This window comes from Solea senegalensis, linkage group LG2 (assembly GCF_019176455.1).
Source record: "Solea senegalensis isolate Sse05_10M linkage group LG2, IFAPA_SoseM_1, whole genome shotgun sequence".
In the NCBI taxonomy this organism is placed as follows: domain Eukaryota; kingdom Metazoa; phylum Chordata; class Actinopteri; order Pleuronectiformes; family Soleidae; genus Solea; species Solea senegalensis.
This window is the reverse complement of record NC_058022.1, coordinates 14,656,703-14,671,666: the sequence shown is the minus strand read 5'-3', so window position 1 is coordinate 14,671,666 and position 14,964 is coordinate 14,656,703. Positions and strand designations below refer to the sequence as shown.

General features: G+C 40.1%; 2 protein-coding genes across 7 annotated transcripts in view; both read right to left on the bottom strand.

Annotated features, from left to right (window-relative positions):
- Positions 1-7,278: 7,278 nt before the first annotated feature.
- Positions 7,279-10,024, bottom strand: sp5a (Sp5 transcription factor a). Its single transcript, XM_044012688.1, has 2 exons — positions 9,262-10,024; positions 7,279-8,853 (listed from the first exon to the last, which is right to left on the bottom strand). Exons 1-2 carry the CDS (start codon positions 9,310-9,312, stop codon positions 7,759-7,761), a joined length of 1,146 nt encoding a protein of 381 aa, XP_043868623.1. The 5' UTR covers positions 9,313-10,024; the 3' UTR covers positions 7,279-7,758.
- A 2,263-nt stretch (positions 10,025-12,287) lies between these two features.
- myo3b (myosin IIIB) overlaps positions 12,288-14,964 on the bottom strand; it is a 59,818-nt gene continuing 57,141 nt past the window's right edge. For all 6 annotated transcript variants that reach the window (XM_044012649.1, XM_044012624.1, XM_044012658.1 and 3 more), the window contains one exon: positions 12,288-12,398. The gene's annotated coding sequence lies outside the window, so the exon portion shown is untranslated. The remainder of the gene's footprint in view (positions 12,399-14,964) is intronic.

Genomic DNA, 14,964 nt, shown 5'->3' with positions numbered 1-14,964 from the left:
GATGCCATATGCAACACATAGACGTGAGGAGGGATTAGGATCTAAGAAGGGAGGGGAGGGAGAAACGCTGCTGGTTTTGTTCTTGTAGGTGAAAAACACAAGAGGACAACAGAGGAGAAAGCGTGTCAGTCAGTAACCAAAAACACTTGTTTTTGGTTTATTTATCCTCACCTCCAATCACGTGGATACTTTCCCCATCCTTGCATTGTATATTAAGATCAATAACAAGTCATTGGCAGATAAAATTAACAAACAACTAACTCATCAGAACGTGACACAGACATTTAATTTGACCTGTTTTCACGTGCGTTCAGATTGCTCATGGACGGTAACAAACCTGCGACACCAGTGAAAAGGACTAAACCATCCAAATCCACAAGGTGGCAGTGAGAAACCAAGAATGACTCATGCAGGAGCGGAGAGCACAAGTGGGCCATTCCAGAAATACTTCATGGAGCTAATTATAACCCCACTCATTAATCTGGAACACATCACCATCATACATGAACATGGAAGGCAGCCAATCAAAGAGCACAGGTCAGTTTGTCTACGCTCCTGTATCAATCGCTCCACACGAGAAAGGTCATTGTCAATGTAATTAAAGCTTATATCACATGTTACTGTTAATAACAAAGTGTCATTTACGCATGGGGGGGTTCAGCACTGGACAGCTCCTCGTACTGCTCTCGTGTTTGTGCACAGAAATGATGATGATGATGTCCACACTTGAACTCTCTCTCAGAGCAGAGCCGAATTAAGGGCTCGATTTAAGCCCATGTCACCTGTGGTTCTTCAATCTGGAGGCCAGATTTACTATGATTCAGTTAGGATTTGGTAATCTGACTAAACAAAGAGTGACAAGAAAAAGAGTTCGCAAACACTGTGGAATGTTTTGGTTTTCTGCACAACTGTCATAACATGTATGAGGTTTCTTTAATAAAAACATTAAATATGCTAATTGTTTGTGTGTTGTTACCATATTGTGTTTGTTGGTACTTGTGGCTGATCACATTTTAGTGCAAATTCATTCCTGAAACACAAAGGCCACTGTATGTATTATTATAGTTTGTATTTCGTAATAAGCATAGTGTAAGCACAAGGTTAAAACAAACAAAGACACCTGGCCCCACTTCACCAATGACCTGCATTAAAGGATATGTTCATTCACTCATATTTGCTGCAGTGGGAGGTCCACTACACTACAGTGTAGAGAAAATCCTTGCCTGATAAAATTAAATCTACAATCCTACTTTTCTGTGGAAAAACATAAGAACTGTTATGTTGATACAAATATAATATGAAGCTTCACCAGCCTGAGTTACTTAAATCAAATGGACAGCTTCAAATGTACAGTATTATTATGACACAGCAGATTGAGAGATGTTTGTATTAGAGAGACCAAACAGTCAGTAGTGAAATAACATGTGAACATTCTTATTCAGTTTATGTCATCAAATGACCACTGACCACAGAAAACTTGTGGCTGTCACCTAATATTCAACCTTTTATACACTTGGTATTATCCTCACAAATACACTTCTATAGCCATGACATCTTAACGTAGTGGTGCAAAACAAAAACAACAAAAAAAGGAGGAAAGCTTCTCAGCAGCAGCTGTATGAGAATGTCCACAAGATGGAGTATAACCCAAACGTAGAGTGTGTATGTAAGAGAGAGGAGGGGGTGATGTCAGTGATACTGTACCTGTGTTTGTGACAGTAATATTTTCACTGCAGTGTGTGGACATATTTTTATTTGAACGTGTCCAATTGTCTGAATTGCCAGGTAGAACTGTCCTTGAGGGAAGTAATATCTATAGCTTGGTAATGAGATTCACTACATCCATATACAACTGTGGCAACTACAATAACATAAATATATGTTATTATTTTCATTTTTGTTTTTCAGCTTCTCCCTCCCTAGGGGTCACCACAGAGGATGATACGCATATTTGATTTGGCAGAGATTTATAATCTAATTCTTTGAGAATAAGTATTCTTATAAAGACAGGGGCATTCAGTATACACAAAAAAGGTTCACAAAAAACACAACTTATGAATACATGTTTTTTTTTTCCGTGCAAATAGGGCCAAGGACAAAGTGTAAACAAGGTTGGTCCATGGGGAGTGGCTGCTTCATACTGGGGCTACGCTGTGAAGCCATGTAAGTGCTTATCTGCATCTGAACATATTTATGTATTTAATAAAGCGATGGAAATCAGTCATGAAGAAAAATCACATTTTAATTACACTTTAATCATTTGTATACTGATGTATAAAACATGGAGCCCAGCGTGGGACTGACTCTGTGTGACCCCGTGACATATAATTCTACATTCAAGTGTGGCCATTTTAATCAGGACTGCCACAAATTTTTTTTCATCTGTCTCACAACTCTTTAACATGTCTCGAAATAAAAAAAAGTCAGAGTCAAAATCCAATTTAACAATTTTTCATGGTTTAAATAACCAATACCCGTGTTCCCCTTCTTCCTCTTGAAAGCCAATTAAAATATGCAAAAGTACAATCCTTTAATTTTCTCATAAAAATGTAAATTACTCAAAATGGCCGGGATTTTTCAACAATGGAAAATAAATCCTGAAATGACAAAGCAATGTCATTTCCGTCTTTGGTGAAATAAAAACATGTACATTAAATATACAAGAGAACATTAGGGCCTTTGTTTGTGTTGCTGTTGTGCTTTGTAGAAATGGGATGAAAAACAAACTCATCCTGACCGAGGATCAAGCTCACACCAGAAAGGTTTTATTTCTTGAAATTAACTTTAAGTGAACTAGTAAAACAGCTGTTTTTACTTTTCATTTCATATCCAAACAATGTCAAAGTTGGCACTGCACACACTGGTACCCTCACCCGTCAAGTTGGACAGACAGACTCAATCTAATGTTTTGAAAATTACCCATCACCTTTCACAGCTGCAAACAACAGAAACCGACGTTAAATCTATTTGTGTGTCAGTGACAGGTTTTAGAAAGTAGATATATGTTTATTTATATACTGTATGTCCAGGTTTAACCCTTCAGGCAAAGAACTATATTTGGTAACTTCCGCAGACATGTGAGACAGTTAGGAAAGGCAAAAGGTACACGGTCTTCTACTGCATCTATGGTAATATCTCAGAAACTATTGATGGTAAGTTGATGAAATAGCTCAGGTGTGTTGGAGCTGGGACTAAACTAAAACATGCAGCACAGGGGTCCCAGAGAAACAGGATTGGGAAACATCATTGTTAAATGTTCTAAAATAATGTTTCCTTCACTTTATTTGTGTTTTTCTTGTATATTCTTTGGATTTTTCTTTTTAACCACAGACATAAAAATGTCAAATTTTGACAAATGTAACAAAAGTAAAAGAAGTCTCGTTATCTCCCCCAATAACAATAGGGTTGAAATTTTAAATTTCCAAGTATTTCAATGAGTGCCCTTTTGAATTTGTTCTGTTCAGTTTAGTTCAGTGTCTGCAGAATCAGATTAATGGCATGACAATGCTGTGGCTACGTTTGTAAGCTCCAGTGTGTAACTTCTGTTGCCAACACCTGGCTCGTGTTGCTACCACCCCGGACTCACCGCACACCTCAGGTGAGCCTGCAGAGCTTTCTGAACGGACGACTCCAGGACCACATTACAACCTTTTCTCTTGTAACATGAGTTACAACCTAACTCATGTTTCAAAGAACCGGGGTCAATTCCTCAACCAAAAGTAGTCTTTCAACATTTGTTTCACCTCACTCATGTTTCAGAGAGCCAGGGATAACGCCTGAACCTAAAGTTAGTCGCCATCTAGCTTCATTAGCACAGTTGTTCTGTTCCTGCCCTCCCGCCAACAGTTAGGATGTAAAACGCGTCACTCTGTGTCACCACAGACACGAAAACAAAACGCCGCTACACTGAGACGCGAGGAGAGAGTCATGTGGAGCGGAAATTCATTTATATTGAAAACTTACACACCACAGCTTTAATTATAGGTTCCGCCACAAAACGGCTGAGACACTTTCAGAGAAAGAGCATGGTTTGGGTTAAAGTAAGAGCTTTATTATTAAGGCGAGACAATGTGTTATGTGTTACCGCTTCTTTGCAAAGGTTGGGGGATCTTCATCGTTGCTTCTATAACAGATATGTGATTTATTTTCAGGAACAAAGTCATCAGACATGAACAGGAAACTGACAGTAATCCCCCACATTCGTGATAAACCCCGCTGCACTCATGCAGCCACTCAGTCCAACTATCACCCTACAGTTTAAATGTACAATATTCAAACCCATTTTATAAGAGCTATAGCTGAGAAACCAGCTTACAAAATATTTGTCAGGTTGTGTTTATGAGCTCACTCTAATGCTGTCAGTCATCTGTGAGTTAAAAGCTATTGATATGTTCAATTATTCACTGAATGCCTTTAGTTTGGTGTCTAGTCGAGAGTCTAGTCTAAAAAGCTACTTCAGGTTTATTCAGACAAACAAGACTCAGTCCTTAATAAACGGACTCCAGAAATGTACTAACTCTGGCTTTGACTGAAGATGTCCCCATCAGAATCTAACAATATGTATAACCTCATGAGGAGTCTAAAAGATTCAGCTACTGAATGTTCCACTGCAGAATCTGTGGTGGTACATACTGTAAGTATCCTCCAAGTTAACAGCACAGTTGTTGACATTGTGGATTTAATTCATTTCCGCAGCCTGTGTGGAGTCAAAGCCACAGTGAAGTGGGTTCGTGTCTGATGAAGAAGTATGTGTCCCTCTGCTGACTGAACCTGGTCCAAGGCTCCAAAACAGGACCGCTGAGAATTTGATTTGTCACAGGCTCTGAGGCCTTCACTATATCAACATGTAATAAGTTGTTAATGACATGACAAGAAAGAAAGAAAGAAAGAAAGAAAGAAAGGAAGAAATTCAAAGAATTCAAAATGTGTGTGAGTAACATCCTGTGGTCATCACCTGTGGTTTGGAGTAGGTCATGAAGCGTGGAAAATATTCTCTGCTTAATAAAGAGTTCAGACATAAAAGACATCAGTAACTAAGAAAAATCATGATTTTACTAACAATGATAATCATGCTTTTTTTTCTAAATAAATAATTTGGCATCTCGTACGGACATGTGTTAAATATTCATTCTTCCTTTGGGGAGGAAATAGCCGACGTGAAGCCTACAGTATGTTCTTACGTGCAGTTAAGTATTATTGTTATGACCTCCTCCAGTGTTAGAGAACAGTGAACCTCACAACGCCTCTGTGAGCAGACCGTCTGGGAGCATTAAATATTAACGTTGGCCTCTTTCCTGCACTATAGGATCATGAAATTTTGGATAAAAGCGTTACAGTTCAAAAGGTCGAATCTCATTTTAGACTGTACATTTTCTTTTATCTCTTTTTTTGGTGATAAGCATATGTTCGTGCAAATTGCTCATTGTCTGGATTTAGTATTAACTTTTGACTTAAATTACACACACATGTGCTGTACACTGTATATAACGCCAGGACAGATGAAACTGTATTTTATCTGTTTTTGATATTATGGTTATTAAAAAAACAAACAACCATTGACCTGATTGGCTGCTTTTTACAAATATCTGTGGTTCAAATAGATATTTACCACCAACAATAACTAATACTTGTTGTCTAGTGTCAGGCCTCTGTATCAATTATTGTAAGTTTGTTTACAAGGACAATACAGTCAAACACGCAGGAAGCTAAGTAACAAAAGTCTTAAATTAAGGCTAATTTGCAGCACATCTACTTTATTAATCTTCATTAAGAAACAAAAATCTGTATTTATTGGAAGAATGGACATAAATACGTCAAATGGTCTTTGTTGGAGAAAAAAGGAGAATGTGATTCTTTTAACCTTTAATGAAATGAGGTGCATTTTTTAAAAAATATTTGGATTTGTCCTTCAAGAGGGGGCGCTGTTGAGGCAGAAACTGACAGTCAAAATGCTAGCGAATGAAAGCGGTTGATGTCTTTATACTGACATTTTCACTCATGTCACATAAGACTGACAGGACGATAGTGTGACTGTCTGTCAACTGCAGGCTGCAGCTACTTTACTCTCTTTGAGCTTCTGTTTTTTTAGATGCTCAGTAGTTCTTTGACAATGTGGGATGATGGTTTCCCGGAAAGGAAGGATGTCAAAAGTTAGAAATTCAAGTTATTTATTCCTCAAAAGGTCAATCAGCACTTAAAGACTGGCACAAGGAGGTGGTCAACGTGAAATAAAAACAGCAGACGCTCGCACCACATACATTAAACTGCTGTGGGGAAGAATTGATCAACATTTTTTTTTTTTTTTTGTTAAATATTATTACATGTTTCTACTTTGTTCACTAAGAGAAAGACAAAAAAGCTTCAGCTGAACTGTTGAGTCAGTTGTTAAAACTCCTGCACTTCCTGAATGTGTAAACAAGTGTGTAAAAAGGACAGCTCAGGTGTAAATATAACTGCAGTAATTATAAAACAAATAGTTCAAATCTGTTTAAGTGCACGGTGCCTTTTAGACAATGTGAACATGTGAAATGTGTTGCCTCTAGCCCAGGTCCTCGTTGTAAATGAGAATTGGTTCTCAACTGACTTACCTGGTTAAATAAAGGTAAAAATAAATAAACATGCATTCTATTCTATAAAAGGCAGGCATTATTACCTTTTCTTTATTCTTTTCTAACAGTTGTTGGCATTTAAAAGAAGAGAAATCAAAAAGAAGCTCCTAATACTGAGGTTGATATACATCTGTGATGATACAGTGACGTTAAATTAAGTTATATTTTGGAACAGGTACACGTCTGTGTATCTATGATGTTCTCGGGTCAATTTGAATGGAGAGAAATATCTTTTTACTTAATTCTCATCAATCAACACTGAATCGTGAACATGGTCAAAAGCATTTGCACTTTTACCAAAAATTTCCAAGAAGATTTTTATATACCAACCCAACTCTGTCCACCTTGCTCACGGTTGTTTTTCTCCGGTACACAAAACTAAAAACAATTAGTAGGTAAGTTTGTGGAATCAACGGCTATTTTTTATTTATTTTAAATGGAGATATATTTTTGTCTGATTTTTGAAAACACTTAAGCAAATATTAGCACAATTTTCCACTGTAGTACATGACCGGATTAGAAATCAGAGCAGTCTAACTATCTGAGAAAAACAGTTTTGTTTGTTTGCAGCATGTCCAGGTAATATTAAATTAAATTTCCCCTCCAAATATAAACACTGTCCTTCTCTTCACTCATATAACTGAGGGAGATTAAATGAATTATTCTGAGATGAGGAAAATGTTATAATCTTTATTCTCACACAGTATTTTGGGTCATATCAACAATAGCAGATCTTTTCAAGAGCATGCTTAAAACACCCCATATGGAGCAAACAACTGACACTTTCATTCAACAAAAGCTATTAAATATAATTTACAGGGGAGTGAAATCTTCCACCGAAGACAATGATCGAAAACACAAGTTGAAAACTTGTCTTTGTTTGATATGATAAAGACAGTGGATTCAAACTCATGAGCTATAACTTCTCCAAGGTCCCAAATTAACTTATTATGAAACTTTATATACACATACAAACATGTGCTACACAGACCAGCGATGGAAGAAACTAGTGTCAGGATGAAAGAATCAACCAACAAAATCAAGAAAAACACCCTAAATGCAGCTCACTGTGGATTCAAAGTAATGAACGACTGACTGTGTTGCACTAGAGTGATTTCTACTGTTTTAAAATGACTATGACTAAAGTGTGTTACAACATATTCCTCGTGTCTTCCCTTTTGACGTGATCGAGTGTCTTGTCGTGGCACTTGCTTTTTTTGTTCTGGTGAGTTTTGACATGTTTTGCCAAGTGGTCACTCCTCATGAACCTTTTGCAGCAGTCCGGGCAAACAAAGCGCTTCTCCCCCGTGTGTGTCCTCAGGTGTCTCTGCAGCTCGTCCGACCTGGTGAAGCTCTTGCCACAGAAGAGCCAGTTGCACACAAACGGCCGCTCTCCCGAGTGCCACCGCAGGTGCGCCTTCAGGTGAGAAGTTTTGCCGTACACTTTCCCGCAGCCTGGTATGTGACAAATGTGCTGCTTCTTCTTGCCGGGCTCGTCGCTGGACGTGGACGACTGGCAGTTGGGACACCTGCACCTCCTGCACCGCCGCGCAGTCGCGAGCGGGGACTTTGTGTGCAGCAGAGCGGCGATCTGCGTCTGGTATTGCGCAAAGTCCGTGTGTCCCAACACCAAACCCCTCTGCAGCTGGAAGCGATGGGGACCGAGAGAAGACGAGTGACTGACGTGGTTCCCCTGCTGGAGGCTCCACCACGGGATCTCCTCCCCGGGGTTTGGGGACAACTGTCTCTGCTGCTGGTGATGGTGGTGGTGGTGGTGCACAAGGCCCGAGGGTCCCGTGACAAAAGTGGGCATCGCGGGCGGGATGGGAGTTGGCGCTGCGTAACTGACTGCAGGGACGTAGGTTGGAGGACAGGTGGACTGCAGAGACTGCATGGAGCAAGGTAACATCTTCACGGGGGAGAAGTCATAAGGGTAAGAGGGGTCCGCCGGGGGGGTGAGGGGCAGTTCGTGGTGCGAGCTGAAGGAGCTCTGGATGTGCGCAGACAGCTGCGGCTTGGAGGATAGTCCGAAACTGGAGTTGCTGGCCAGGCTGCCCTGTGTGTTCCCCTCGTTAGTCCACGGGTGAAATAAACGCGAAGGGGAGCCCAGAGTGGGGTCGTAAGGGACCTGGATAAAATCTGTGTGGTTCGATCCGTGGTGATGCCCGATCCGGTTACAAGTGGCAGCCAGGAGAGCCAGCGGAGAGTGCTTACAGTTCTCTGGAGAAGAGTTTGGAGTGCGATCCTGCATAACAGACACATCCATTTATTTATTTATTTTTATATTACAATCATTATTTCACTCATTTTATGAGGTAAGAAACATTCAGACAAACCTGCCATTTTTTATTATTATTATTATTATTGTTGTTCAACTAAATGCTGAAATGGTTTGAATTTCATCTCCACTAAACTGAGCTGTGATGGTATGACATTAAAAGTTGAGGTTATGTGGCAGCAGGAATCATTAACACACTAATAGTGCTGGTAATTAAATTATATGACACCGTGCTATCAAAAGTAGTGAGACTTTTAGCTGTCTGAGGTCTCTCTATACGAGACTCGTAATCCAAACGTGTAAATCATCGCGGATGAATGAGTTTACAAGTTATTGAAGTCGTCAAAAGTAGAAGCAGAAAAGTTGCGCACAAACCTGGAGAAAAGCCTGGAGTGTTTCATTCCGCAGTACCGCCACCGCTGCCATGGTGAAAAAGAAACCTCCTCCTCCCTCTCGATGGAAACAAATAAAAATAAAAAAAAGTACTAATTCAGATAAATCTGTGCATTCGCGTTTAAAAAAAGAGCTCGTGGAGCAGAGCTTCACTCTTCAGTGCCTCCTCTCCCTGTGATCTCCTCGGTCTATCTGAAGAGTGAGGGATCACTTCTTAGAATTTGATAAGGACTTTGGTGGGCCGCCAGCCAGTCAGAAATAAGATTTATTACTTTGAAGTTCGCCGCTGCCCAATCATCAAAGAATAGCGGCTCTTTGAGAGGGGAAAGCAAATCCTTTGAATCCACAAAGCTCCTATGGTGTGTTTGTTGGTCTGGATAAAGGAGCTGATTATTAGGGGGGATGGGAAGGGAGGAGATAAAGGCGGGACAATTAATGAAGTAATCACTATGTGGGAAATGTATATACACAAATAATTGGATTTTCTTGATCAAAGACCCCCACGCCGCCTGGAGACCCCGGTATTGGATGCTGTAGTCATCTGATCCTCTTTTTGTAATTAAGGATTTGTAGCAGAACCCATAAGTGACAATGTGACATTGTTATCTCTGGAGATCTCCAAGAGCAGTTGTCTGTCTCTGCTTGATGCAGAACAGAGACCAGAATCAAGTGACTCGACACAAAGTTCTCATCTGTGAAGAATCTCTCCGTCTCTTTTACATTTCTTAATTTGGAATTTAAATGTGCTTTGTTGTGCCTTTGAACCACACAACAGAGCATTAAACACTTAATTATGCCCCCCCCTCTGACTTATATAGAAATCCGTCTTTCTCCTTCAATCAGCTGCTTTATCAGAACTTTCTCTTAATTTCGTTTCCTCATTGTTGGCTATTAAAAAATTAACCTCCGTCAAACACGAGACTGAAGAGAAAAAAAAGCAGCTAATTCAAATTAATGTTGCTTAACATGCCACACAAGGGGAACCTCTGTGTTAAATCAGGTGGGGACAAATGCAGCACTTGAGATAGTGATGTCTCAATTATGTTTCTTTATAAATGTGTCCTGTCAGTATAGAAGGAGGGTTACAAAAATGTAAACAGAGGCAATTAATGTAAGGAAACTTAAAAAGAAAAGGTACACTCACATACCATGTGATATGTTGTTGTCCCCCCCCCTCTTTTGCTTAAGAAGATTTAATGAGGGGAAAAGTATGCAAATTTCATAAGATAACATCCAAACTTTTGTGGGAGAGCAGTTGAAATGGAAGTTTTCTATATCAACCCTCTGATCTTTATCTGGCTTCCCTGCAGAAACAATCACTGTCCTCTCAACTAGTTTGGAGGGGCAGATTTTGAATTAGATCTGTTCCTTTGAAGGGATTAATGTTCCCAGTCCTCTCCCACGGCTTTATACACAGTCATGAGGGAAAGGAGGAGTCCTGCTGGGCTGCACTGGAGACATGTTATAAACTACAAAACTGGCTACAGGAGTGGTGTAGTCACATCGCTGACTGATAACCAGTGAAGATTAACCATGTTTACATCAAGTCATGGCAGCTGTTGGTGACGGTGACACTTATTAAGTTGAGCTCACGAAAATGTGCACGACACAGAAAAGTTGCTGCTTTGAATTCTGAGCTGATGGATACACAAGGGAGTGTGCATTTACACACAAACTATACATGCAGCGGTGTGGCATGAATTAACATGGGACTTTTACACTTTTGTATTCTTTACTGATCAAGTAAGAAAACAGTAAAGTCAAAAAAACAACCTGGCAACCCTAACGTGTTCCTTTTAAACTGCTTATAACTCATTTATAAAGCATTAGTAATATATTTATCTGCTATTAATAACATAAACTCTAGTTACAACATGTACATTGATTGTAAATTGGCATATTACTGGAAATAATTAAGAAGAACATAAAGTACATTCACTTTATAAAATAAAAGACTTTTGATACAAAATCATACATCTCAGACAATGTGGGCATGAGCAGTTTAGGTTAGCACAGCGTTGTCAGTTGTTTCAAGATTTAAATGTCAGATAAATGTCAAGTATTTTAATCTACTCTGCTTTGACAAAGCAGACAGAAGTAAAGGGACAGTCCACGCTTCCACTGAATTTATTCTTCATGTCCCTGAATAGCAGCAATGCTTTGTGGACACAAGAAATTGTCAAAATTTAATTCTGATTTAGGGCTGGATTTTTACATAAATCAGCTTTACGTGTGCGCTGTCACGCTATGTGATGGAAACTTCAGCCACATGACAACTGCATGAATTTTATGAGCCATCGGCTTTACTAAATTATCAGTATCTTCCTTTGAGATACTCGGTTCAGCCCTAAATGCAAGTTCTTACATTTTGATGCATCTCAATGGGGCTCCATCTAAGGGATGATTCTGCCTGAGCAGGACTTTGATATAGTTTGTAAGAAAATCATGAATGTGTGCTTGACACAATGTCCAGTCCCAGAGGTAATTTACTTGCTCCAAACCTTTGCCGTCTAATGGCCGTGCCTCAAGTTTTACAGGTCACCTCAGCAGTGGGTTTGACTAAAAGAGAAATTTGATGGGAAAAATGAACTTGAAGAAACCCCCTCTGCAATAGTTTTCTGTCTGTATACTCAAAGGTTTGAACATGGAATCGGTCAATACCATCCGTGTTCCCCATACTTAAAAAGTAAAGAGGCAGAGAGTCGATCAACAGAAACACCGTTCAGAGGTGCAGACGTGTACGAAGCTGCTGCAGGGATTAGCAGAATATTAAAAAATGAGATACACTGTTGCAGTGGTTCCAAGACAAAACTGTCAAAAAAGATTTATAAAGCAGAAAAACCGAAGGAGCCATTTTAAAATTCTAAAAAAACAGAATAAAAATCCTAGAAAACAGTGAGGTGCATCACATTATGTAAGTCTTTTGATCAGAAATGCAAATTTCTGACTTTACACCTACTGAAGTGGAGCCAGTAGGGATTAGATGAGACATTTAAAAAAAACAAAAAATTGTCTGACAACATTTATTTGACTCATATAAAATAACAATTTAATATACAACAAATGTTAATGTTGAGATGCAGTTTGCTTTGGTCCAGTCCTACAATGAAGACAGCAATCTGCAGAAAAGAGAGGAAAAACAGCGTTAATATCTTTTTCCACTTTTGTTTAATTTTCAGCATATATCATTTTATTCAAAAAGAAGCACAACTGGCTGTATTGTGAGCGGATGTGATGGACTGAAGCTGCATGAGGTTTTGACGTTTCTTGAGTGAGCTGACAGTGAGTTCTGTGGGTTTGACAGAGTCGAGGGGCGATGCCACAACACCAAACCCTTTTTAACTTTCCATATTCTCTGGACAGTTGGAGCGAAAACAGGTTCCACATCTGTCTCATACGAGAGATATCAGAGACTTGGAAGGAGGAGGACGGGTGAGGATGGCGGGTGGGGGGTGCATGTGTGAGAATGGGAGTGAGTTTGAATATGTGGGGGATAGCGAGAGAGAGGGAAAGAGAGAGAGAGAGAGGCGCTCGAGGCTACTGGGTACTTGAGCCGCTATAATGGTGTCTCGTATGAGAAAACATCTGTGAATTTCCTCAGTGATCTACAACAAAGTATAACTCAGAGCAGTCACTCAGCAGGCCTTTGAAGTTGCTGTCTGACAGAAAGCTGCCATTGTTCGCAGCCCCCAACACACAGAAACTCCAACTTTGGTCTCACTAATTTCCCCTGCAATGCGATACAACTCTCTCTCCCTCCGTCTCTCTCTCCTCTGAGTCCATGAAGCTGGGACCTCTGCATATTCAGGAGCAAAGAGCAAAGCCATGGCAATGCGCACGGTTGGCCTGGGGTCACGTAAGGCAGGACATGTCATTTTACCTTCTCTCAGCCCACCCTGTTGTTAATCCATGCCTTTAAAGACGGAAACTCTCCCCCTCTATGATCAAGTACAGGGTTACAGCCTGCAGCGCTCTCCCGGGAAAAATTAGGATAAAGAGACATCACTTATTATCCTGCAATGCCCCGGACAGACGATCCTCAGACATTCAAGTGTTGTCAGATTTTTCATGGATCTGGTTATTGTTTTTTTTTTTCTAAACTCTTTAAATGTATTCCCATTGAGTAACTACTGTCCAGGTGTTATTGCTGCAGTGCACTGAGCAAGGCAGCGGAAGCTGCTACAGGCTGCTTGCAATTCTTGGTGGCAATTATTCACTTCAACTTTACATACAGTAGCAGCATTGTAGGATCTTGTCTGCTTCAGAACTGCAAACAGTTGCAAAAGTATTTTGGGTAGTATCAACATGAGCGTGCACCTGTTGTCCTTAAACATTACAAGATGATTCCATGTTGCAAAAGGCAAATGAATCCATTTAAATTGTTAATGACATTTCCGTGTTTGGAAGACAACGATATATGTGTGATATATGTCCTTAATACAACAAGTTTAACGTCAACTTGTAAAATATTGTGAAAAATCAACAACATGGACCTTTAAGAGTTCCCCATTTAAAAGATCTTGTTCTAGTTGCCCATAATGGGCTTAAGAAAGGTCGCCAGTTCCAATGCCAGTTTGACGAAGGGTCTTTCTGTGTGGAGTTTGTATGTTCTCCCCGTGTGTGTATGACTTATATCTCTGGTAATTCCAGTTTCCTCCCACAGTCCAAAAACATGCGGAGGTTAATTGGACGTTCTAAATTGACTGTAGGTGTGAATGTGAGAGTGAATGTTTGTTTGTCTCTGTGTGTTTGCCCTGAGATGGAGTGGCGACCTGTCCAGGGTGCGACTCCGCCTTTCGCCTTATGTCAGCTGGGATTAGCTCCAGCTCCCCACGACCCTCATGTGGAGAATAAAGCAGTAGAAAATGAATAAATGTGGACTATAAGGAAAATTGTAAGTGCATCTCTGACTTGGGAGGAAATGAACTAAAAACACACTATAAAATGACGGTGAGTGTTCTCTGTTCAAAGCGACACAAATAACAGAACGCTGTATAAGAGTTGTTGGAGGAGAGAAAAGCTACCATTTCACTCTGACCTCAATCAAAAGGCTGTTTGGATGAATACCAGGTGATAAGTCTCTGCACCTCCTGGCAGTGGCAAAAATACAAGCTTTCTGTTATGTATCCCAAACTGAAACAAGGCCGTGGTAATTCTCACACTGTTAACCATCCAGCATTTATTCAGTGGCAGCTGGTCGCACCATCTGGGAAAGCAGTGCCAGGGCAAAACAAAACAGGTTACACCTTTGGCCATGCCAAGTCTAGTGCCCCAGTCCATCTACAAACTGAGAGAGGCTAATCACAATTTCACGCTCTAATTTGTCAAATCCCATTCCAGCACTGGAGGCACCAAGAAAACTTTTAAGTCAATAGATTTCATGGTGTACAGGATAAAAGCTTTTCCACACTGCTTCTATTTGACTGCTTTACAGAGGGAAGAAACGGGTTACATGTCTCTTCAGCAAATAAAAAAAGAAGCTGTAATTTAGGCCCAAAACATCTAAGATTAGTAGCCAGGAAGAAAACTCTCATCCCCTCATGCATGCTTTTTATATTCATGCAAATGTTAAACAACAGAACAGAGCAGAGGGCGTCCTCAACAAACTGCAGGTGTGAGGAAGCTGAAACAAAAGCCACTGTAACCCTAATGGCATCCCTTGTCATTAACAGACCTTTGATGTAT